The sequence below is a fragment of the Fusarium proliferatum genome (genome assembly GCF_900067095.1).
Source record: "Fusarium proliferatum ET1 genome assembly, contig: FPRO_scaffold007, whole genome shotgun sequence".
Lineage (NCBI taxonomy): Eukaryota > Fungi > Ascomycota > Sordariomycetes > Hypocreales > Nectriaceae > Fusarium > Fusarium proliferatum.
Window position 1 is genome coordinate 1,363,400 of NW_022194796.1, and position 21,202 is coordinate 1,384,601.

Here is a 21,202-nt window from a genome sequence, read left to right on the forward strand (position 1 = left end):
GTGCAAGAGGGAGTAGCCTACCTAGTACCTAACCTACCTGGAGGGGCGGAACAACAAAGTCATAGAAAGTTATTCCTCTTGCTTCATTTGAATAGAACAGAACCATCTTCCTCGCTTTATTGCAGGGCAGCGCCTCTCAAGCTCCACTGCATCGGTATCCCTTCGACTTTCAACACTATCCCTTGAGGACAACTTAGGTAGTCTAGTCGTGATAGATCCGACTACTTCGTGCAGTCTATTTTTTCCTTTGACCCCTCAGCAAAAGTCAAGGGACTGAAATCGAGGGCCTGAGCAGCGACAACTCTTTCGCAATGAGCAGTCCGCCGTCGTCCCCTCTGATAGACGCGGTCACCATCAGCGAGGATATCGCTCCATTGCCGTCCTTCAAGGCCAGTGGCGTTGCGACTGTCGATTTCGATGGCGTTCTCTCCAGTCCTCTCAAGGTGCACGAAGATGTGCGATCTGGTTGTGGTGGGCAAACGTGGCCCGCGGGAATGCTTCTCGGCAAGCATATGTTGCGTTACCACAAAGACCGACTTGCTGACGCTCGGATGTGAGTTTCGCGTTCTTTCTTCAACTTCGACACTGCTATCGCATGCATGTGACTTGGACCGGGTCCTTTGTCTTGGTCTGCATAGACAGTGTGAGTATAACCAAAGACGGAGTAGACTTGCTGACTCGTTGGTCGTAGATTGGAACTTGGAGCTGGCGGAGGTCTCATCGGTCTTGCCGTCGCATTAGAATGTCAGCTTCAGAACCAGTTGTTAGTGACGGACCAGCTGGAGATGTATGAGTTGATGAAGCACAACATCGAACTGAACAACCTACAAGACAAAGCCAAGGCGATGGTGCTCAACTGGTACGTGAAATCGACTTTATTTCCATGTGTAACATTCTCCTCTGCCGTACCAATCCCCTGGTTAGATGAGGGTCAGCCACCAAACTGACTGGTCTGTTCATATAGGGGCGAAGACTTGCCAGCTGCCGTGCTAGAGCAAAAGCCAGACGTGATATTGGCTGGCGAATGTGTCTATTTCGAACCTGCTTTCCCTCTGCTGATGTCTACGCTTAAGGCTCTATTAGAGCTTAACCCCGCAGCTGTCGTGTACTTTTGTTTCAAGAAGAGGAGACGCGCGGACATGACCTTTGTCAAAATGGCCAAGAAAGCGTTCAAGGTCGAAGAAATATTCGACGAGGATAGGCCCGTTTTCCAGCGCCAGGGCCTTTTCCTCTTTTCTTTCACCAGCCGCCCAACCACAAGCCAAACCAAGACTACCAGAAAAGAAAGTCAACCTCAACTGTCAAGATGATGAGAAAGGTCAAGGAACGCTTTGTTTACACAGCATCTTTGTTGGCATGCGCCTGAAAACTGTCCATGCATTGTTGAGTCCTGGTGCGGAGACCTGGTGAGGAAACACAGTGATGCTGACCGGACTGCATACTGGTAGTAAGTCTGACCAACAGGACTTCAATGTAACATCGCCAAGGGTTCTTGAGTCGACTCAATGATAGTCCGCCTCAAGTATTGCTCCGAGTATGTGTCGTTATGATGGAGGTATATGGGCCCTCAAACTGTTGACTTTCTCACTGATCCGAGGGTTCGGAATTCGTGGAAGAGAGAATAGAAATGCAGAGCACCCACACCTGCGTTACTGACTATCCTCCGAGCGACATGTGTCTGAGACTTGTCTATTCTTTGTTGCAATACGGAGCACTCCGTAGTAGACACTGTTCAAGCTGGACCAATGAAGTCTGTGCTAGCAAAGAAAACCAAGTCATGGTGGCCTGCATCTTTCTCAAGAAATTTCAAGCACACCGTAACTAAGATTTTCATCACGTCGCATCACAGTGAAAGCGCATATATGTTCACACAGACAACAGAGGAAAGGGATTAATGACTTGGAGCACGACTCAATAAGTGAGAACGTCACGCATGCATTGGCGCCAACATTATGCCGAACGACCCAGCAAAAGAAGGCGGCAAAGAAGACTTTTTATTTCCCTCACACCACCGGGTTTCTGGTACTTTCTCACGCTTCTAGACTTCTAAACTGCTCCTATGTACTGCTGCAAGCCATGTCAGCAAGCCGTTGGGTTGTTGTTGAGTGGATGAGGTGGCACCCAGATTAACGTTGCCCTGAACCTGGGAAGAAATGGGTCTTGTTTCAACTTGGCGGATGGCGCCCTCCACACCTCCCGGATGCACGTTGACTCGTTGAGTGCATTCAAGCCTCTCAAGCCTCTGCGTTTCGGGCCAGGCACAGGCGCCAGCGAACAGGACAACTCAGAGATCGATTTCCTATGCGTGTCCCCCCCCTCCACCAACTTTGGTCCTCTTGTTTTCTCGCTCCCGCCATCGTCAGGCACATATAGACTGTCATTGGCTGCCCCTTAGCCCTGACAAGATCTAACTCGGAAGCTGACGACAGGGCGGCCCCTTGCAGACTGACCAATCACAACATCCTGGGTGAGAAAATATGCCTTGAGTTGGACCACTTGACTGCGTGCATTCTCTGTAAGGGTGGTGAGGGATCTGAAAAATCACGTTGCTCGGTGATATGATTCTGATGATTCCGTTTAAGACCTCTCCAACTTCGCTATACTGGGATGACGCGACCCGCAATGCGTGAGTCGCTATTCCCCGCAGAGCTGTCCTCAGATGAGGCAGCTAGCTGATTGAGGACGGGTTTTGAGGTTCTGTTCTGGACGAGGAGGCTGGCGATCAACTTTGTAGCACAATACGATGAATGCCCTTGATGGTGCCACGGCACCCCTGAAGGGCGGCGACAGGGTTGATTTTGCTTCTCCTTGTCCTCCGCAGGCCTCCTTCTCAGGCTGTGTAGCGCTCTGGCTTTTTTTTACGTAGCTGTTAGGGCAGACCGTTTGCATGGTTCAGGGAAGTGTTTTATGGCTGGCTCCAGCAGATCCCAATGGCCCGGTGAAAACCGCCTGAGGAGCGAAAGAGATGGCAGCCTGCCACGTCCGTGCTGTGGCCCGTTTCGTCTCCACCATCCACCTCAGAACAAGGCCAAGCATGAGAAAAGACTGGCTTGGAATTGGGTGTGTGGGCTATGCTTGTAGGTGGATTTCTTTGGAAAAAACCACGCGTGGCCAGGGCCCCCCCAAAGCGGAACTCCCTCTCAGCTCCCACTACCGGGGATGAATCCGGTACGCCGCCGCCTGCGGTTCTTTTGCCTACAGTTGCGGTACCCTTGACTCACAAGTTCCAGCGGGTTGCTTGCGCACACACACTGCGTTCAGCGCTGGTTATGGATGGCACACCTCCAGTCTTCGGTACCTGGCTAGGAGTAAGGTACTAGTCTAAAGCCAAGTCTTTTTAAGAGCTAGCATAATGAGCCGGCGCCGTCTTTTACGGCGAGGCGTAGTATTAAAGGAAGAGTCGGTTCCTCCCCTTGTTTCGTTTCTTCACCTACGATCTCTTCGAGTTCAAACACCACTCATTCCCACCTGAGCACTGAGCAGGACTCTTTCTCTCTCACGCACACACTCCCTCACACGACGATCAACGTCCATTCCTTCAATTCTTTTTTGAATAGATTCATTCCTGTGGAACAGAATCTAAACCATCCTTTGCCTAGCAATCCATCGCGTCGAGATACCCTTTCGTCTACACACCAGACGCATCACAGCTACAGCCACTCTTTGGTTGAATAACAGAACTCGGAAACAACAACAACAACAACCACCTATATCCATACATCAACATGAAGTCTTTCACTCTTGCTTCCGCCTTCTTCGCCGCTGCGGCTGTTGCTCAGCCCCATGCCAACCCTCATGGAAACCACCACCGCCGTCACCACCAGAACGAGAAGCGCTCTGTTGTCACTGAGGTTGAGTGGGTGACTGAGATCGAGTACGTTACCAAGATGGTCGACGCTACCACCACCGTCTGGGTCCGACCTGAGGCCGAGCCTACTACTGCTCCTCAGCCCGAGACAACTCAGGCCGCCCCCAAGAAGGTTGCCCCCAAGAAGGAGAAGAAGCCTGCTCCTCCTCCTGCCCCTACCACTACTCTGGTCACCAGCGTCTACACTCCTCCTCCTGCTCCTAAGCCCACCACTGAGGCCGAGGCTGCTGCTGAGCCTACCTCTCAGTATGTCGCTCCCGTCGAGCCCACCACCCAGGCTCCTGCCCCTCAGCCCACCACTCAGGCCCCCAAGCCTGTTGTCTCAGCCCCCAAGAAGGAGGCCGAGCCCGAGACTGAGGTTGCTCCCGTTCAGCAGGAGAAGGCTGCCAAGCCTGCCTCCGGCGGTAGCTCCTCCGGCGGTTCTGACACCAAGCACGGTGAGTTCACCTACTATGATATTGGTCAAGGTGCTTGCGGTGAGAACGACACTGGCAAGGATGACTCGATCAACATTGTCGCTCTCTCCCACCTCCTGATGGGCCCGCTCTCCAACAACAATCCCATGTGCGGCAAGACCATCACCATCAAGGCCAACGGCAAGACCTGCCAGGCTACCGTCGCCGATAAGTGTATGGGCTGCGCTATCAACGACATCGATGTCAGCCGAAAGGTCTACGAGGAGATCTGGGGCAGCCTCGACTCTGGCCGCACCGAGGTCGAGTGGTGGTTCAACTAAGCGCCACGCCAAACACGTTTTCTTGAATCATGAAAACAATACGAAGGATACCCTTTTCTTACGACTTGTACTTTTCATGAAGCGGGAATCTCTTCACCCCCGAAGGCGCTGGGGCGTAAGACATAAAAAAGGCACTTGGGTACCACTTGGACCTAGACCTGGAGATTCTGGATTGGGGTGTTTTTGGTTTCTTGGGCGAATCAGCTCCGGTTGACAGTCGTTGACTTCTATGTACATAAACTTTGGATACGCCGTTCGGATAGACAAACAATACAGTACCCTCAATCAGGGACTGCACTTTGGATTACATCACGTTATGTTAAGTGATTTCCCCTCAATTGCTGTGACATGTCGCCTAGAACTGTTTATTTTGAATCTATCCGTAATCTTAGGGCAGATGAAGCGAGTGGGTTTTAATTTGGGATCCTGGCCGTTTGGTCGCTACTCCATGCCTACAATGACCTCGTACTCAGCCAACCCATGTCTTTAACAGGGTCTATTAGCGACCGACTCTAATGAATTCTCGTTTAAGCTGAAACCTGGACATTTAACGATCAACCAACAGAAATGGGGAGCTTGGCTCTGCTAATGAATATCGCTCGGATTCACAATGACGAACTACTGCACTAAAACAGATTCCTTGTCGGTGGTCGATGTCATAGCACGGTAAGTCAATAAAAAGCTGGTATCCAGGGGTGAATGAGAAGGTACTCTGTCTTGGAGCAGTCTAACGAAGTCACTCCCTTCAGCTGTAGTAGGACTTTACTGATGATCTCGCAGTGAGGATTCATGTTAGCAAGGGCTAGAAAGCAGGTAGCGTCGCACGAAGGGATTCCGGCCCCTCTTGAAAAGGAGAAGGGAAGGCAGAAATAGACACAGTTGGCTACTAGTTAATGATTCTACGCCTTACAGAGGCGTTATGAATACGAGCTATCGATACGGGTACAAATATAGGCATTGTCAGACTCTCAACACTCCCGTCCCAGCCGCGCGTATTGTGTATGCGTAACATGCATATGTATGGATACAGGACGTCTATCGTATTGCATTTATCATTTGCGTGTTCTCGTGCTCATCCAAGAAGGCGGCTTGGTACCTGGAGCACCGCCTCCGAAGTCAACCACAAGTCGTAAGTCATGAATTTAGTGGAATGCAGTGTATTCTGAAACCTTCATAGCAGGTTCAACAGTTCCTCCACATAGCGGCGTGTGTCGACGCCGATGCCCTGAGCGAGCTTACCTGCACCCTCCGCGGAATCTGTACGGAAGCCGACGTGATCGCTTGCGCGGCGGATGAGGAAGATTTCCTTGGCAACATCCGGATGTCGGGGATCGGGTCCAGAATATTTCCTCTCTCCGTCATCTTGAGAGGTGTCCTGGTCTGTATCTGGGCCAGGTCCGCCTTCGTGAATTGTAGAGAGATTCCCCGTGGCAGCATCTTCTTGACGGTCGAGCAGACGTGTCCAGACGATCCACCATCCACGGCTGGACTTTTCGGTACGCTCAAGAGCAGTTGAACGAGACCGCGTACCGATGTAGAGATTAACCAGGTGAAGGTGAGTGTTCAGAGCATCAGGACGGGACCATGGTTCCGTATTATCGTAGACTCCTGGTATGTTTGGTATTGATGAATAAACCGTCAATGAGACGGGATCCCAGACGAGATCATATATGTTGTTTCCAGAGTGGTTACTGCCAGAGCCTGCATCGGTCCCAGGACGCTCCGGACGATAGCTTGTGGAGAGGAGAAGAGGTTTGCGTAGAGGAGCGAGTTGATGATGAAGGGAGCGATAGAATGATTCCATAGCAAGGGAGTCGGTCCGTAGATTGAACAAAAAGGTGAACATGAATGGTCGGTTGACGTAGACAACAACGCGCAGTTTCTTTGCCTTGTTGAGATCGTGGGAGTCGTAGCCAGGTATCATATTCCCTACCACCTGCGACTGCGTGAGAGCACTGGCCGGATGCTCAAAGTCGCGCACAGTTATGGCCTCTGGTCTATCCAGAGCCTCACTTTCAAGCTCAATGTTTACAGTTCGCAAGACAGTACGAGAGTTGTTTGCCCCGTCGCCAGCATCATCGGAACTTCCACTTTCTGTCCCGCTATAATCTTCATTGATCTCCCCCTTTAAACCAATCAAGTAGTGGCCAGCAGCTTCATATGAAGGCGTGCGTTCCGCGAGGCTGGGCCGTGCAAGTTTGGCTGTGTCTTGGGCAGGTTCAGGATCCTGCTGCGGACTCTCAGGCTGTTTGGCAGGAGAATCGCCACTACCAGTGCCGCCAGGAAACGACCAGTATGTGCCATATCCGAGCTTGAGATAGTTAACCATCTTTTCCAGTTTGCCATCTTCAGTCACTTGGATTTGGGGCTGGTCTTTGTCGGAACTCTCCCCAGCCTGTTCTCCGGCTGAAGACTTCGCGAGTTCACTCGCTGGTGCTTGTGTTTGATCTTGGGCCGCTTGCTGGCGTTCCGCTGCCCGTCGCCTTTTTGCGCGCCGAACCGATGTCGGGCTCTCTATGATACCATAGGCGTGATTGCCCCAAGTGTATAGATCCTCCATCCAGTGAGTAACGTCTCTCACTGATTTTCTTGACAGAGCGCCGGTACCCAAGAAGATGGCACCGTCATCGGGACCAGGTTCTCTTCCTGTTCCTAGCCATTGCTCAGGGTCGCCATAGGGGTCATTTGGAGGAGGCGATTCGGGGTTGAAGTCACCGAACTTGGAAACAACTAGATCGACGAGCCCTTCTATTCTCCCTACCAGTCCTTCCAATACGGCTCGCTCGCCGCTACCTCGTTCTTCCTCGCCGACGCCTACGCCCAGCTCACCAGAGGCCGCAATGGGGATGCCCCCAAAAATGTCACGAGCTGGATTTCCATGCATCATGACATTCCAGGTCGAAAGATAGAGATCCCAGTATCGACTCAATATAGTGACGAACTTGGTTCTCTTGTTGCGCACGAAGAGGGCGCTCAACGAGGAGTCATGATGCATGAGGAAAATGCTATGGGCTCGTAGCAGATCGCGCAGCAACAGGCTCGCGGGTTTCATCTCGCGACTGGAGTATTCATATCGTTCTTCGGCGGCTTCGCTCTTCTTAGTAGTGAGCCGAGGAGGGAGAGGTAGTTTGGTGAGGTCGATGCTCTAGTATCATTGGTGAGTATGGCGTTGAAGACAACAAAAGCCATGGTGTTCTTACTGCTAGAATCCACCAGCCAGGTTCGAGCTCGTGGAGTATGACTCTTGTCTTCTCGGTGTCGATAGTGTCTACTGTTGAACCGCTTGCAAAACCTCGGCTGAAGCTAGCCATGCCCTGGGCAAGGCCAATCTGTCGTAAACGCTCGTTTCGCTCTTCTGGAGAGATGTTCTGGGTCGGTTGGCCACGAGTGCGCCTGCGCTTATTATGCGCGGCCTGTGTTGTAACAGAGGCATAGTAGACGATCTGATCCTCGATGGTTTCGTCGGTATTGCCAAGCGTTGGGTTGAAGATGGCGAGAAACCCGAGCTGCGCAGGCACGACGGTCCCCGGTGCTGGGTTAGCAGTACCTGAAGCTGAACGCGAGGCCATTGTTGCCATGTACCGCGTCCTGTCGTATTGCGAAGGCCTCGGGAATCGTGCTGCTTTGTGTTTATTTCTGCGCTGGGGCTGATGTGACTAGGTAGTTCGTCACTCCCAATCAAATCTGACGTAGATTGGGCGATCGTAACAGCACAAGCATCCAATGAAGACCGTCACGGCGCCTCAAAATAACGGGCACAGATTAACATAAACAGCCAAGATAAGAAAATTGGTGTAAGGGAGAAAGGAAGAAAGAAAGAAAGAAAGAAAAGAGGAGAACAGAAGAGGAAAGGGAATGAGGGGAAGAAGGGATGAGGCTAGATGTTGGTTCCTCGCGTGTACTGTACCATACATCTACTGTATCTATCAGTTGGTTAGAGAGAGACCCAGGCCTCGATCATGCGGGCGGATATGTTTGTGGTCGGAGGTTATACCCCGACCTCAACACGATTGGGCACACTCAAATGGCCACCAATTGAGCTGTTATTTACCTAAGGTACCTATGCCCGTCATGTGGGACTCGAGGAAGGTAAGGTAGATGGGATCGAGATTCAACGGCTGGACCGAGGAAATGGAAGAGGGAAGGTCTGGGCAAGAGAATGCCATTGTATTGGATGCCCATTTCTATTGTTGACTGTTAGAATGTTACATGGGCTAGAGTCTCGACCGCGGGGCAAAAGAAAAAATCTCGAACTTTAGATCAACATGGCATTTCCCCTGTTCCTTTCATGCAGATTGTGCTATTTCAACAATGCCATGATCGAGACTGTCGCCCCCACCGTCATATTCCCTAGCATACCTTACATATCATCAACCAATTCCCCAAACGATCCTATCACACAATCCAAGCAGTAGACACAAGTGGTATCTCAATAATCAGTACTTGGCCTACTCATTCCTTGCACCTATCGATTCATCTTTATCACCTTGTCCGAAGACAGTCTGTCTCCTCTTTGCCATCGCATACGCCTCACTAACACGTTCGCGCTGGTCTTTCAATACCTGCATTGGTGATCGGGTTTGATCTTGAGCTTTCATACTCTCAGTTCTGGGAAAACCCCACCTTCTACGCTCTCTTCTCTGGCTCCGATCAAAGCTGGAGAACTCAGCCCACATAAAATATAGTATAAACGTGATGAGGGTAAGTGGTATGGTCACGGCCCAGTATAATCGAAACTGCGGTGTGGTTTTGACCCCGATGTCTCCTCCATCAGCTTGCGCACTGTCCCAATCAAAGAGGTCGGTTGAGAAGAGAGCTGAGATGAAACTGCCTGGTAAAAAGAACATTGTCACAAACGCCAGTGTCTTCATCGACGCAGCATCGCGAAGAGTGGATATGGAGATGATATAGTTGGAAAGGCTGTAGTTCTCTGATATGAGATTATTCAACTGGCAAGCCGTCAGTATCACTGTGATGCATCTCTCTTTAGGGCCGGCATACCACATCAATTTGGATTTGCACTCTCTTCAAGGTATACTCCCTGTCCATGGCCTGCATCATCAACCGTTTCTGGAGAACGCCGACGTGGTTCTTCATCAGCTCGTCTGCTTCGGGGTTCGAGCTGTGGCCAACGCTCAGTCGTTGCTGGACAAACTCGAGAAGCTTCTGTAGCGTCTTATCCTTCCTTTCTGTACTCGCTAGGCGGACTGCGAATCCGCTCATCTGTGCGCTGAGTGTGCCTAGCTCACCAGCCGCGATGTGTTTCCGTTCGGTCTTGAAGTCTGAATACCCTGTCCGCGCTTCTATCTGTTGGATGCCAGGCTTCATGTTGTTCTGCGTTACCTCAATCTCTCCATGGAACATGAAAGCAAAGAGGAATGCAGGAAACATGGCGTGGCTTGCTGTGCTAAGGCTCCATTTACTTTTGCTCTTGAGAAGCTTCTTTAGACAATGCTGCTCTTTATCGCCAGCCAGAATCATGCCATATGTGACACCTGGTCGCAAAGAAGGTGGCCTGAAGCGAGTATATGACCATACAGACGCAAGTTTAGGCGCATAGCAAAAAGTGTATGCCTGCTGGTTTGCTTCAGACTTGACAATCTCAGGAAAGGCATCGACGCCCGCGACACAACTCGAGAAGTAATTATATGCAAGCTCAAGACCAAACTTGTCTAGAATCTGATTCTTGGCATCTTCGGGAAGCTCAACGCAGTTATCGTCGAGGATAAACTTGGGCCATATCAGGCGCAGAATTAGCGATTCTGGTCCTGTTGTTCCTGTTCGCGTCTCCATGGCCAGCCAGGAGGCGACATCAGGTATTGTAGTGACTCCTTCATGGTAGTCGACAATGCCAGTATCATCCCTGCTCCAAAGCTCACTAAACTTGAACGAGAGGACGTCGTGCGTTTGGACGATTCGCCGTGAATTGAACTCGGCGATCTTGTAGTATATCTCATCCATATGTGTGGAGCGTTAGCGTCACAGAAGGCAGACTGGCGGCTCGGCGCATAAGAAGAGAGGCTTATGAGGCTGATTGCGGGAACGATACAGATGAACAGGCGTTTTTCATGTCGGAATCGTCTGTATATATGGCCTGGAGGGCCGAGAAATGGGAGCTGAAGGCGTCCAGTCTGCTGATACTGGCGATCTGCCGCTTCAGCTGCTCATTTCACCTGCATCTCATCGCCCAGAGTCTGAGAGAGAATCTGCCCGTTTCGGGGGCAGCCAATGACCCAAGAGCATTGAGACATGGGGGGTTGATAATCCTTGTTTCTTGAAATGGGCGTGGGCGCCAATTACAAGTTGAGTCAATAACGAGGCAAAATAAAGCATTGTTTCTCGAGTGCTGTTTATTCCGATCTTGTTTGCTTTTTATCCACCCTCTAATCTTCTGCTGCCCTATTCACGATTAGGATAATCGAGATTCAACAAGAGTCGAGGCCCTCGAGAGCCGAAGCTTCAGCTCCGCTTGAATGCGGTATGTCAGCTTGTTAGCGTGCACTGCCACTAGGTAGTATTTTCTCTGGTAGTTAGTCGAGGCTTCGATGCCTCACTTTGTGAAACAGGACCTATCCGACTCGATATGTTGTCCATTCTCTACGAGGGAGTGGTCTAAGAGAGGAGAAGAGAATAGCCACTGAGAACAGTTTTTACACTACATCTTGGCTGAGCCCGAGCTCTTCAGCTTTCCGCCACTAGACTACCTAAAGGTAGCAGGCTACTAAGCTATAGCCTATAGGTGAACTGCGTTAACTAGGTACTAAGGTAGGTCCCTTATTAGGTACTGTACCCAGCAGGTCCCTTCAACGTCCGTCTTGGCCGCTGTAAGCTCACCCCGTCAGATCCAATGCAAAGCATGGCCTGCATCACATGCGTCGACAAAAAGAGCCCAGCTACTGGATTGGCATGAAGGAATTAAAGAGTCGAGCTTGTTGTAAGTTTTGTGCCGATAATAAGTGCCTCATTATGATCCCCAAGATCTATAATTATCCATAGAGACCCCTTGTAGATGGGCGTAAATGCGCCTACGTCATCCCCGTCATTAGGTATCGCCAGCATCATCTCACTTCGTACTGTAAGCTCCCCCCGCCGCTGACTGGGTTTGCGTGTTTCATTTTCTCCTCCTGCATCATCTCATTCATTCAGTTGATGTGCACATAAACCTATAACCTCAGCGAAATACCAATATTGCTCACACCTATCGGCCCTCAGGCCCTTATCCATCATCATGGAATCTTTCTCTCTACTCAAGCGTCGTACCACCGACCTCCTCCACAATGTCCAGCAAAACCTCCCCTCTATGCCTATGCCTTCCGTTCCATCCGCTCCCTCAGCAACTCACCAGAAGAAGAGTTCTATGAAAGGAACATGGGAGCGCATTGATGCCCCTGACGTTCCCCGCTCTTCCCATTCTCTCAATATTGTCCACGGAACCGCTTACCTCTTTGGCGGAGAGATCGAGCCCCGAAAGCCCGTCGATAATGATATGCATGTCGTAACTTTGCCCTGGTCCTCGGCTGGGGCCGACTACTTCAAGATCAAGGCATCACCGGTCAAACCAGACGCCCAGCCGAAGAAGGCTGAGGTTCAGCAATCCGTTCAGCCAAAGGCTCCGGAGCCAGTCAAATCCGACGAGAAGCCAGACGAAGAGGAGATTGAGAAAAAGCTCGACGAAGTTTCTCTTGCGGAGGATGATGATGAAGAAGACGGCGAAGAAGAAGAAGACGAATCTTCAGATGAAGAGGTCGAGAGCAAGTCCAAAGGTAAGCAGCCTGCTGGTCCAGAAAACCCAGAATTGGGCGATGTCCCAGCTTCACGAGTCGGCCATGCTACGGCTGTCATCGGGTCCCGTATCTTTCTCTTTGGCGGTCGCGGAGGTCCCGACATGCGGCCTCTGAACGAAGGTGGCCGTGTTTGGGTCTTTGACACTCGCTCCAACACATGGACATACCTTGACCCTGCCCCTGTCGTTCCAGGTGGTGCAATTGTGCCCCAGCCTGCCCCGCGAAGCTATCACACAGCCACATCGATCGACCGGCCCCGGGACTTTGCTCCTAAGCGGCCGAAGGAACCTGAGACTTGGGGACAGTGGGCACTCGGAGACACCTCTAAGACGGGCATTCCTCAAGCGCCTGTAGTTGGTAATGTTGCTGAAGATGCTGTGGATGAAGAGTCGGATGGCTACGGTACCTTCTTCATTCATGCTGGATGCCTCGCCAGTGGCGAGCGCACCAATGATATTTGGGCCTTCAACGTCCATGACCGTACTTGGACTGAGCTTCCAGCTGCTCCAGGCCCTGCTCGAGGCGGCAGTGCCATCTGCGTGAGCAAAACCCGCCTCTTCCGCTTCGGGGGCTTTGATGGACAAAGCGAGCTCGGAGGGCAACTCGACTTCCTCCACCTCGAGGTTGAGACCTTTGACGATAGAGGCACCAAGGGTGAAGTTGCTGTTCGCGCCCGTGGTGGTTGGCAAACTATTCTCGAGAGTGATCCAAATACCGAGTCAACTGAAATCCACGCCGAACCAGCTCAGATCTGGCCTGAACCCCGAAGTGTCGCATCTTTAGAGGCAATCACTTCAGGGGCTGGATACGAGTATCTTGTTCTGACCATGGGTGAGCGTGACCCAAGCTCAGACGGCCACGAAGGTGCAGGTAAGTTCTTGAACGATGTCTGGGCCTTCCAAGTTCCGCCTCTGGGCATGACAGCCGCCAGCGTCACCGCTGCCATGTGGCAAGCTGTAGGCCGCAAGACTGGTGAGGGAAAGTGGACAAAGCTTGATCTTGAGCCATACGACGATGATAACAGTGATGAGATGCCTGTGGCGAGAGGCTGGCTTGCGAGCGCCCCGATGGGTGAACTTGAGGAGAGCGGTATTCTGATATGGGGAGGTCTAGGTGAGGACAATCAGCGTCTTGGGGACGGTTGGATCTTGCGTGTGGGCAACTCCTAGGTGAAAACGATGGGAAGCTGAATAGGTAGTTGGTATGGATGTAGTGTTCCTTTGGCGTAACATGTTTTTGGCGATTGTATCAAATGAACGAATGGAACAAAGAAACAGCCCTATGCAGACACAATACTTCACACAGCATATCATATTGCGATTGACGAGTATCCACGCGTTCTATACCTGGGAAAGCATTTGACATGATGTTATGTACAGTTGAAGCCTCCTCCCGCCGGACACTTTTTGCATTTCTTGCTATTGAACTAAAAAGGAGAGATAATAATGTTATAATTCTACAGGTCCGCCCTTGTGGTCTCGGTTCCCCAGGGCTCCGCGTTAAGGCTTGTTTGACCAGCACTGTTCTCACATGTGTCTCGGCTGCTCAGAGGACCAGGCTTGGGGACGCTGACAGTAGAGGGGTCGGAAGCAGTGGCCCGGGCCCGAAGAGACTTGAGGAGGTCCTTCACGGAGGCGGGGGTGAGATCCTCGTAGTAGTCGTCGTTGATCTGAATCATGGGGGCGTTCACGCAGGCACCGAGGCACTCGACCTCGAGAATGGTGAAGAGACCGTCGGCAGTGGTCTGGCCCTGCTCAATTCCGAGCTCCTCCTTAATAGCCTTGACGATAACATCAGATCCACAGCCTCCAAGTTGGCAAGGTGTCTATTGGTGCCGTTGTTAGTGGGTTGTGCTTTTAGAGTATTCAGTAATCTTCAATGACGTCTAAATGTCATTGCCAGACTAGCGTGAAGCAATTGCAGTCGACAAAGGCGTGCTTCATACGGGAAAACAACATACGGTAGTGCAGATTTGAACAAAATATTTGCCCACGGGAGTTCTGTTGTACATGGTGTAGAAAGAGGCAACCTCGTACACTCGCATGGGAGGCATCTCAAGAAGACGGGCGACCTCATTCATGACGCTGATGCTGGTAAAGCCGTGCTGGCGTTGGCCGAGGTCAAGCAAAGGCATGACAGCAGCCTTCTTGTACTGGGGAGGGTATCGCTTGAGGATCTCGGCAATGACGGTCTGGTTCTTCTCGTTGAACTTGAAGGGGATGTCGGGGTTGTTGTCCTCGGTATTTCGATGCTGTCATACGGCCAGAGGTCAGACAAGTTGGTTCTCATCGCTAGAAATTGCGCACCGATAGATCTACCATGATCTATGGCCCAGGGTCGCAATTGACTGCGCCAATTGGCCTACTTACCACCATGAGAGTGTCGCTTCGTCGGCTTGCTGTGAGAGAGAAGGCGGCGCGAGACTGAGGGCGGGCAGCCCGGCACACCGGCCGGATGGCGGAGCGGATGAGGGGAGTGAGCTTGCTCGCCATCGTGAACAGTTTGGTGGTGCTTTTCCTGAGCGAGCCGAGCGGGTGTTGTCGCGAAGGCGGGAGGGCTTCTGAGGTCGTCGGGTCCGGATCTTGTCAAAATGTCGCCGTCGTAGCGAGCATTACAATTCGAGTTGGAGCTGCTTGCAAAATCAACGTCGATGATTGGTGTGTCTGGCCCAAGGTTTAGCCGTGCCGGTGTGGGCCGATGGAGAGGTACGTACCGTCCTCTATGAGGTGTAAGTGGAGGGACCTCTTCCATTACGTCGCCTATCTCGAGCTGCCTCACCTTGAATTCAGAACAGCTCAATCATCAATGTTTTTATGGTTAACTTACGATGATGAAGATTCTTATAAACCGCCATTGTTGATAGAGCCACACAAGAACTCGAACCAGTCACCGACGTGAACAAACAATAATCTAATCCTTTACTCGTGACTCGATCGAATACACCCATATAGAACCGCTTTCGCGCAAAGACCAAATGGCATTGGGTTTGATAGACCTGTGTTAACAGAAGCTCTGCAGCCTTTCGCTGCCTGAACTTATCCCGCCAACAGATAAACTATGTTTTAAACACTTACAGACAATTCGTTATGAAATCAAGTTTCGTGAATTTGGTCGTACCACATGCTTCTCTGTTGTGCGCAATCTCCATACATCCCTCTTGGTATGTGTATCTAACCACAGAGCATGTTGTGAATCACGATTCAATTCAATTTCAATGGCCTATGGCCCAACCTGCTGTGAGTTTAGTGTTGTTAAACGACGATCAGCATTCGTTTTGGAGCCTTGAACTCGAAATCAGATCCAATTGGATTCGTTCTATCATGGCACACAAGTAGGATCCAACCCCGATCTCTTTGATGCTCGTCAAACAACCGAAACTCAAGCCATCCACTGCCAAATTTGTCTTCATACATGGTATTTCAGGTGGGACAACCGAAGAGTTGCAGCATACTCGATTGTATGCGCAAGAGTGGCTTTACGCTCGATTCCTCACGTGCAGATGACAAACGAGACGGTACTCCGTACATGGTCAGGGCAATATAAGCTTAAAAGGGTTTTGTTGTTGAACCTTCTTTAACCGCAAGACAAACCCGAGTCAAGGTAACTTTGCCACCTCGCATTGGTACAGAGCCTGCCACTTGATGTTTGGGGAAGCACAATTGTGTAATTCGGCTAGAGGCTTACTTCTTGCGATGAGACACCAACAGTGGATTGGGTGCTGAGGTATCACCACCTTAATGCTGTGGTTCTGGCGGCTTATAACACGAGACTACCGATGACAACTGGTCCTCTAGTTGGCAACTCACCGGGCTGGGCGCATAAACCCAGTAAATAATTTGCTGGCCATTGAGAGGATATCGATTGTTGTCGTCGTAGGTTTCAGATGGCGGGGACAGAGAAAGGAGCCGGCGTTGTGATGGCTGGAATCCAGTAATGAGTGTAGCTAATTTTAGTTAAGCGTCCTCATCACTCTCTGAAAAAAGGCTGAGGAACTACAGCATGTACAAGCGGTTCATGTATGTATATAATATTAAGTCTGTTCGCATCAATAATTCAGCCACGCTTGTAATTATTGAACCTGTCGTTCATTTGTTTCGGTGCCATCCCTCTCCGTGAGTTGATAACCCCTGGCTCAACTCTATCGTCGGGCTTGATCTCAGAGCGAAAGACCCTTGTTTCTAACTAACTTAAGAGCTAGGATCTTTCAGCTAATATCTTAGTTCTAGAGCCACTTTGGAAGCGCCAGATCTTAAATGAACTACAGAAGGAGGTAGGTAGATGGCGCACCTCCTTCCTGGTGTTCAGCTTGGCTTGGCTTGATGCTTCTAGTCTTTGGTAGGCAACTGCTACCTAATTACTCTTCTGAGCTGGACCTCTTTCCATCTTACACACAAAGAGAACCTCATACTCCATCTGAATTGTTACATACCTTATACTGAACTCCATCCTCTTAAAACATTGATATCTCGACTTGTCGACAACATCGCACCATGCCAATCGAATCGCGATTTTCGGTGTCGGTTCCTAATTGCTCGATTCAACAATGGATATTTGGCTCGGCTTCGGGGCCATTACCGGATCAGAAGGCTTTCATCGATGCCGATAACCCTGAGCAACGTTATTTCACCTACAACCAAGCTCGATTGTTTGCGAAGCGTATCGCCGTCGGTCTTATCAACAATGGTCTTAAGCCAGGTGATCGTGTTCTCCTCTTCGCCAGTAACAGCTTATTCTTCCCGACTATTGTGATGGGCATTTGGATGGCTGGGGGCATATTCACAGGAGCTAACCCAGGATATGTCACTCGAGAGTTGGCCCATCAACTTCAAGATAGCGAGGCGTCCTTCGTCGTTGCCGCGGAGAGTGGTATGGAAGTGGCATTAGCTGCTGCCTCACAGGTTGGTATGAAAGCTTCGCAAGTCTTTTTGTTGGATTCGACATGGCCAGACTCACTTGTTGAGACACAACCTAGAGAAGGCAGTCGACACTGGACAGAACTCATTGCATCCAGGCCAGAGGGCGAGAGATTCGAGTGGACTGAGCCAAATGATTCTAATGACTCTGTCTGCTCTCTCAACTACAGCTCAGGCACTGTAAGTCATTCTTTCAACTTTTTCTTGGTCCTAGCCAACTGCTGCGAAGCTAATAACATTAGACTGGAATACCGAAAGGCGTCGAGATCTCACATTACAATCATGTTGCGAATAGCTGCGGTGTGACTCTTTTCCATAAACTCCATCCCGACTACGAAGCCCACCGTCAATGTGCTGCTGCCTTGTGTTTCCTCCCCATGTATCACGCCTTTAGTCAAGGCTACTTCATCACCAGCTTCCCTTGCGAGCGCGTTCCCGTATATATCATGCCTTCTTTTGATTTTCCTAAGATGCTCGCACATATTCAGAATTTCCGCATCACGAAGCTTCTGGCCGTTCCCCCTATTCTTGTCCTTATGTCGAAACACCCACTTGCACGCCGTGCCGACCTGAGTAGCATCGACATGATTGCATCCGGTGCTGCCCCATTAGCGAAGGATACACAACGCGAGATAGCCGGGATGATACCTGGGGGCGAGTCAGTAGTACGACAAGGTTGGGGGATGACTGAAGCAACCTGCACCGCGTTGTCGTGGGACCCTAACAAAGCTCCCAGCTCTGCGGCTGGTGAGCTGACCCCAGATTCCAAGGCCAGGTTGATCCATATCGAAACTGGAGAGGAAATTAAGACTGCAAATACCCCAGGAGAACTCTGGATCACGGGTCCTACGGTGATGCGTGGCTACTGGAGAAACCCAAGTGCAACCCAAGGCGCATTTGTTACTGACGCTGAGGGCACTCGGTGGCTCCGTACCGGGGACGTTGCATATGTGGAGGAATACGAAAAGGGGTCTCTCTTTCATATCGTGGATCGTGTCAAGGAGTTGATCAAGGTTAAAGGCATGCAAGTTGCTCCAGCTGAACTCGAGTCTCTCCTACTTGAACGAGAAGATGTTGCAGACGCTGCAGTTATTGGGGTCATAGTCAACGGTGAAGAGCTCCCACGAGCCTATGTCGTCAAATCAACAAACGCAAAAGACACATCTGAACAAGACATCGCGGACTGGCTGGCTAGTCGTGTTGTCAAATACAAACAACTTAAGGGGGGAGTGGTCTTCGTCGACGCTATCCCCAAAGTTCCTGTAAGTCTATCATCCTTCTCAGTAAGAGGCGCTGCAAGTTTGAGGCTTACATATTGTCACTCCAAGTCGGGCAAGATCTTGCGCAAGGCTCTTCGTGAGCGAGCCAAACGCGAAGTTAGCAACGGCCTTGAGGTGCGCGCCAAGCTGTAGGTCAGCGGCGGCGACGGGCGCGCAAGCTAATCAATATATTGCATCACTTCGCAAATCATAGACTTCTTTGTGTACGCGATGGTCTGTGAAGTACGGGCAAGTCGATAAAGAAGGTATATCACGTTGGCGAGAAAAAGAATTCTTCTTGCTAGGACCAGACTGGGCACAGTTTACTTGTATCAATATGTTTGCATAAAATTCTTAGTGTAAGGGAGGCTGTCCCAACAAGCAACAGCAGCATCTCTCATGGCTTTCCAAAAGCATAACTTTGTTTCCATTGATTGTTACACACAGGCCTCATCGTGGTCCTTGCCATGAGACATGTTTGAGTTTCCATCACCAATCATCATCATGACTTCGTCCAAGAGTGTTGAGGGTATCTTCATATCTCGAGCCCTATCAACTCGCCCTCCATCAATTCGATATTGGGCTGGCAGCTTCACGCCATCGGCGATCCCCAATATCTCCTGGGCAACCGCTATTCCACATCTCGCTGCCACTGGCATACCATGCCCCGTATAAGCAACACTAAGCCAGAGGCCACCATCTTCACCGCCCAGAGAAGCGGGTAGTTGACCAACCCACGGATAGCCATCTTTCGAATAGCCCATGATGCCAGTCCACTCATGAGTAGCTTGAAGAGTAGTGTCCTCGGATTCTTCTGGTGCCCTTAGCCTGACGGCCTCATGAAGTGAGGCACGCAATCGCTGAGCTATGATTGGGTCGATCGAATCGTCCCGCGATAGTCCAACTTGGCCATCGGATGAGCCTAGTCTCTCACCGCCAGTGATAAGTTCACCCGAAGGTCTCTGGACGAGATAGTCGTCTCCTCCATCTGGTGTCCACCACACGTGGCTATGCTCCAGTGGTGAGCTGCCTTCTGAAGGGGTGAGAGCAGCAACTTGACCTCGCACGGGAACTATGTACCCAGATAGCTTTGGAATAAGGTGTGAGGTATAAGCGTTTGTTGCTAGGATGGCTTTCCTGGCTGCTATCTGGCCACGAGGGGTGTGGAGAACCCATGAGCCCCCAATCCGCTGAATGTGCTCCACGGGCGTCTTTGTTTGGAGATTGAAGACGCTTGAGTCGTTCGCTTCAAGGAGACTCTCGAGAACCCAGCTAACAAGCTTATACGGCCATAGCTTAGCAGCGTTGGGCTGGTATATGGCAGCAGATGCCCCTGAAACTCGCAGCTTCTTCAGTTGCTCCTGATCGGTTATGACCTTGATGTCGTCCGCAAGCTCAGGGTTGGTTTTCTTAAGACGGTCTAGATGCTGGGTCACAATGTCGAGGATTTCTTGTGAAGGAACACGGTGCACACCTCCGACTGTCTCCCAGTCACAAGAGATACTGTGCTCCGATACAAGGTCCTTTAAGAAGTTAAAAGTATCCAGTTCAAATTGAGCAACTGGAGCTTTGGAGGCGTAAATAAGGGGCTGGCAATGACCACCATTCTAATGACAATCAGAAAGCCCGTACAAAAGAATCTCAGTAGACTTAACTCACTCTTCCTGTGGCCCCCCAACACGCCTCTCTTGCCTCGAGAAGCACCACATTCTTACAGCCCCCCTTAACAAGCTCTCTCGCGGCAAATGCCCCCGTGATACCACTGCCTACGACCACAACATCAGCTGTGGAAGGGAGCTCAGCTGTGGTGCGATGCCCGAGGAGCCTCTCAGAGGGTTTGTGATGCCAGTACGATTTTGTGCTCTCAGTGCTAGGCAATTCAGCCTGTCCTGGTAGTAGCGTGGGGATTGTCATTGTTTAGCTGAGGTGTTTTTTAGTGTATACGTGGGTGCTGATGTGAGACCAGGTATAAGTTTGAGATAAGTTGCGGAGATGTAAGTTCAAAGTCTGGTGGGATATATATCGAATTTGAATCCGTCTTAGTAAACCCCCGCCTTGAACGGCAGTTATCGGAGGGCGTTGGCATAACATTAGATGTATTACGTCGTGCATAGGAGCTATAGATAGACTGATATGATAAAGGGCTGCAGTATCATAGGCTTCCGGATATCACGCATACACAGCCAAAGCCAAGTGTTGATTATGAATTGATCTTATCATGTTCATGCCATTTCGTCGTCAGAATCATCAGCAGCTATCAGATCAAGCTCCCCCATCCAGTGACCTTTCAATCCATCCCATTCTGCCCTGCTTTGGCAGTGGGCCTCTAAAGTATCCTTCCACCATGCTTGCTCGTATGCTTGCTCAAAGAGCCATTACTATAATTTACAATATTCCAGCGTCTCATGTAGCAAATCCTGCACTTCCAATGACTCGATACAATCATTTCTCAAAGACAGCCGTCTCTTTTTGGCTCCTCCATATGCTGTGTCCTGTGCTGTTGCCCCTCTCTGCTGAATCCTGCAGAGGTTTGCCGGAACTTTTGATTATTACTCCCACCCAATATGCGCTGTAACCACAGCATGTCTAATGCTTTCCGGGGTATTTGGTACACGCAGTCTCGCTGTTGAGACGCAAAATAT

General features: G+C 50.6%; 8 protein-coding genes across 8 annotated transcripts; 4 read left to right on the forward strand and 4 right to left on the reverse strand.

The window, feature by feature from the left end:
• Positions 1 to 311: 311 nt before the first annotated feature.
• FPRO_07752 (uncharacterized protein) lies at positions 312 to 1,310 on the forward strand (the record flags this gene model as incomplete). The annotated part of the gene is made up of 3 exons (XM_031234157.1): positions 312 to 553; positions 692 to 859; positions 965 to 1,310. The coding sequence occupies 3 exons, from the start codon at positions 312 to 314 to the stop codon at positions 1,308 to 1,310; spliced, it is 756 nt and encodes a 251-aa protein (XP_031083922.1).
• A 2,415-nt stretch (positions 1,311 to 3,725) lies between these two features.
• On the forward strand, positions 3,726 to 4,604 carry FPRO_07751 (uncharacterized protein; the record flags this gene model as incomplete). Its single annotated transcript, XM_031234158.1, has 1 exon — positions 3,726 to 4,604. The coding sequence occupies one exon, from the start codon at positions 3,726 to 3,728 to the stop codon at positions 4,602 to 4,604; it is 879 nt and encodes a 292-aa protein (XP_031083923.1).
• Positions 4,605 to 5,775: 1,171 nt separating this feature from the next.
• Positions 5,776 to 8,173, reverse strand: FPRO_07750 (uncharacterized protein; the record flags this gene model as incomplete). Its single annotated transcript, XM_031234159.1, has 2 exons — positions 5,776 to 7,749; positions 7,805 to 8,173. The coding sequence occupies 2 exons, from the start codon at positions 8,171 to 8,173 to the stop codon at positions 5,776 to 5,778; spliced, it is 2,343 nt and encodes a 780-aa protein (XP_031083924.1).
• Positions 8,174 to 9,052: 879 nt separating this feature from the next.
• FPRO_07749 (uncharacterized protein) lies at positions 9,053 to 10,565 on the reverse strand (the record flags this gene model as incomplete). Its single annotated transcript, XM_031234160.1, has 2 exons — positions 9,053 to 9,553; positions 9,606 to 10,565. 2 exons carry the CDS (start codon positions 10,563 to 10,565, stop codon positions 9,053 to 9,055), a joined length of 1,461 nt encoding a protein of 486 aa, XP_031083925.1.
• Positions 10,566 to 11,832: 1,267 nt separating this feature from the next.
• Positions 11,833 to 13,557, forward strand: FPRO_07748 (uncharacterized protein; the record flags this gene model as incomplete). Its single annotated transcript, XM_031234162.1, has 1 exon — positions 11,833 to 13,557. The coding sequence occupies one exon, from the start codon at positions 11,833 to 11,835 to the stop codon at positions 13,555 to 13,557; it is 1,725 nt and encodes a 574-aa protein (XP_031083926.1).
• A 287-nt stretch (positions 13,558 to 13,844) lies between these two features.
• Positions 13,845 to 14,880, reverse strand: FPRO_07747 (putative NADH-ubiquinone oxidoreductase 24 kDa subunit, mitochondrial precursor; the record flags this gene model as incomplete). Its single annotated transcript, XM_031234163.1, has 3 exons — positions 13,845 to 14,213; positions 14,349 to 14,639; positions 14,758 to 14,880. The coding sequence occupies 3 exons, from the start codon at positions 14,878 to 14,880 to the stop codon at positions 13,845 to 13,847; spliced, it is 783 nt and encodes a 260-aa protein (XP_031083927.1).
• Positions 14,881 to 16,878: 1,998 nt separating this feature from the next.
• FPRO_07746 (uncharacterized protein) lies at positions 16,879 to 18,713 on the forward strand (the record flags this gene model as incomplete). The annotated part of the gene is made up of 3 exons (XM_031234164.1): positions 16,879 to 17,481; positions 17,544 to 18,563; positions 18,630 to 18,713. 3 exons carry the CDS (start codon positions 16,879 to 16,881, stop codon positions 18,711 to 18,713), a joined length of 1,707 nt encoding a protein of 568 aa, XP_031083928.1.
• A 284-nt stretch (positions 18,714 to 18,997) lies between these two features.
• On the reverse strand, positions 18,998 to 20,474 carry FPRO_07745 (uncharacterized protein; the record flags this gene model as incomplete). Its single annotated transcript, XM_031234165.1, has 2 exons — positions 18,998 to 20,167; positions 20,220 to 20,474. 2 exons carry the CDS (start codon positions 20,472 to 20,474, stop codon positions 18,998 to 19,000), a joined length of 1,425 nt encoding a protein of 474 aa, XP_031083929.1.
• Between the last annotated feature and the right edge of the window lie 728 nt (positions 20,475 to 21,202).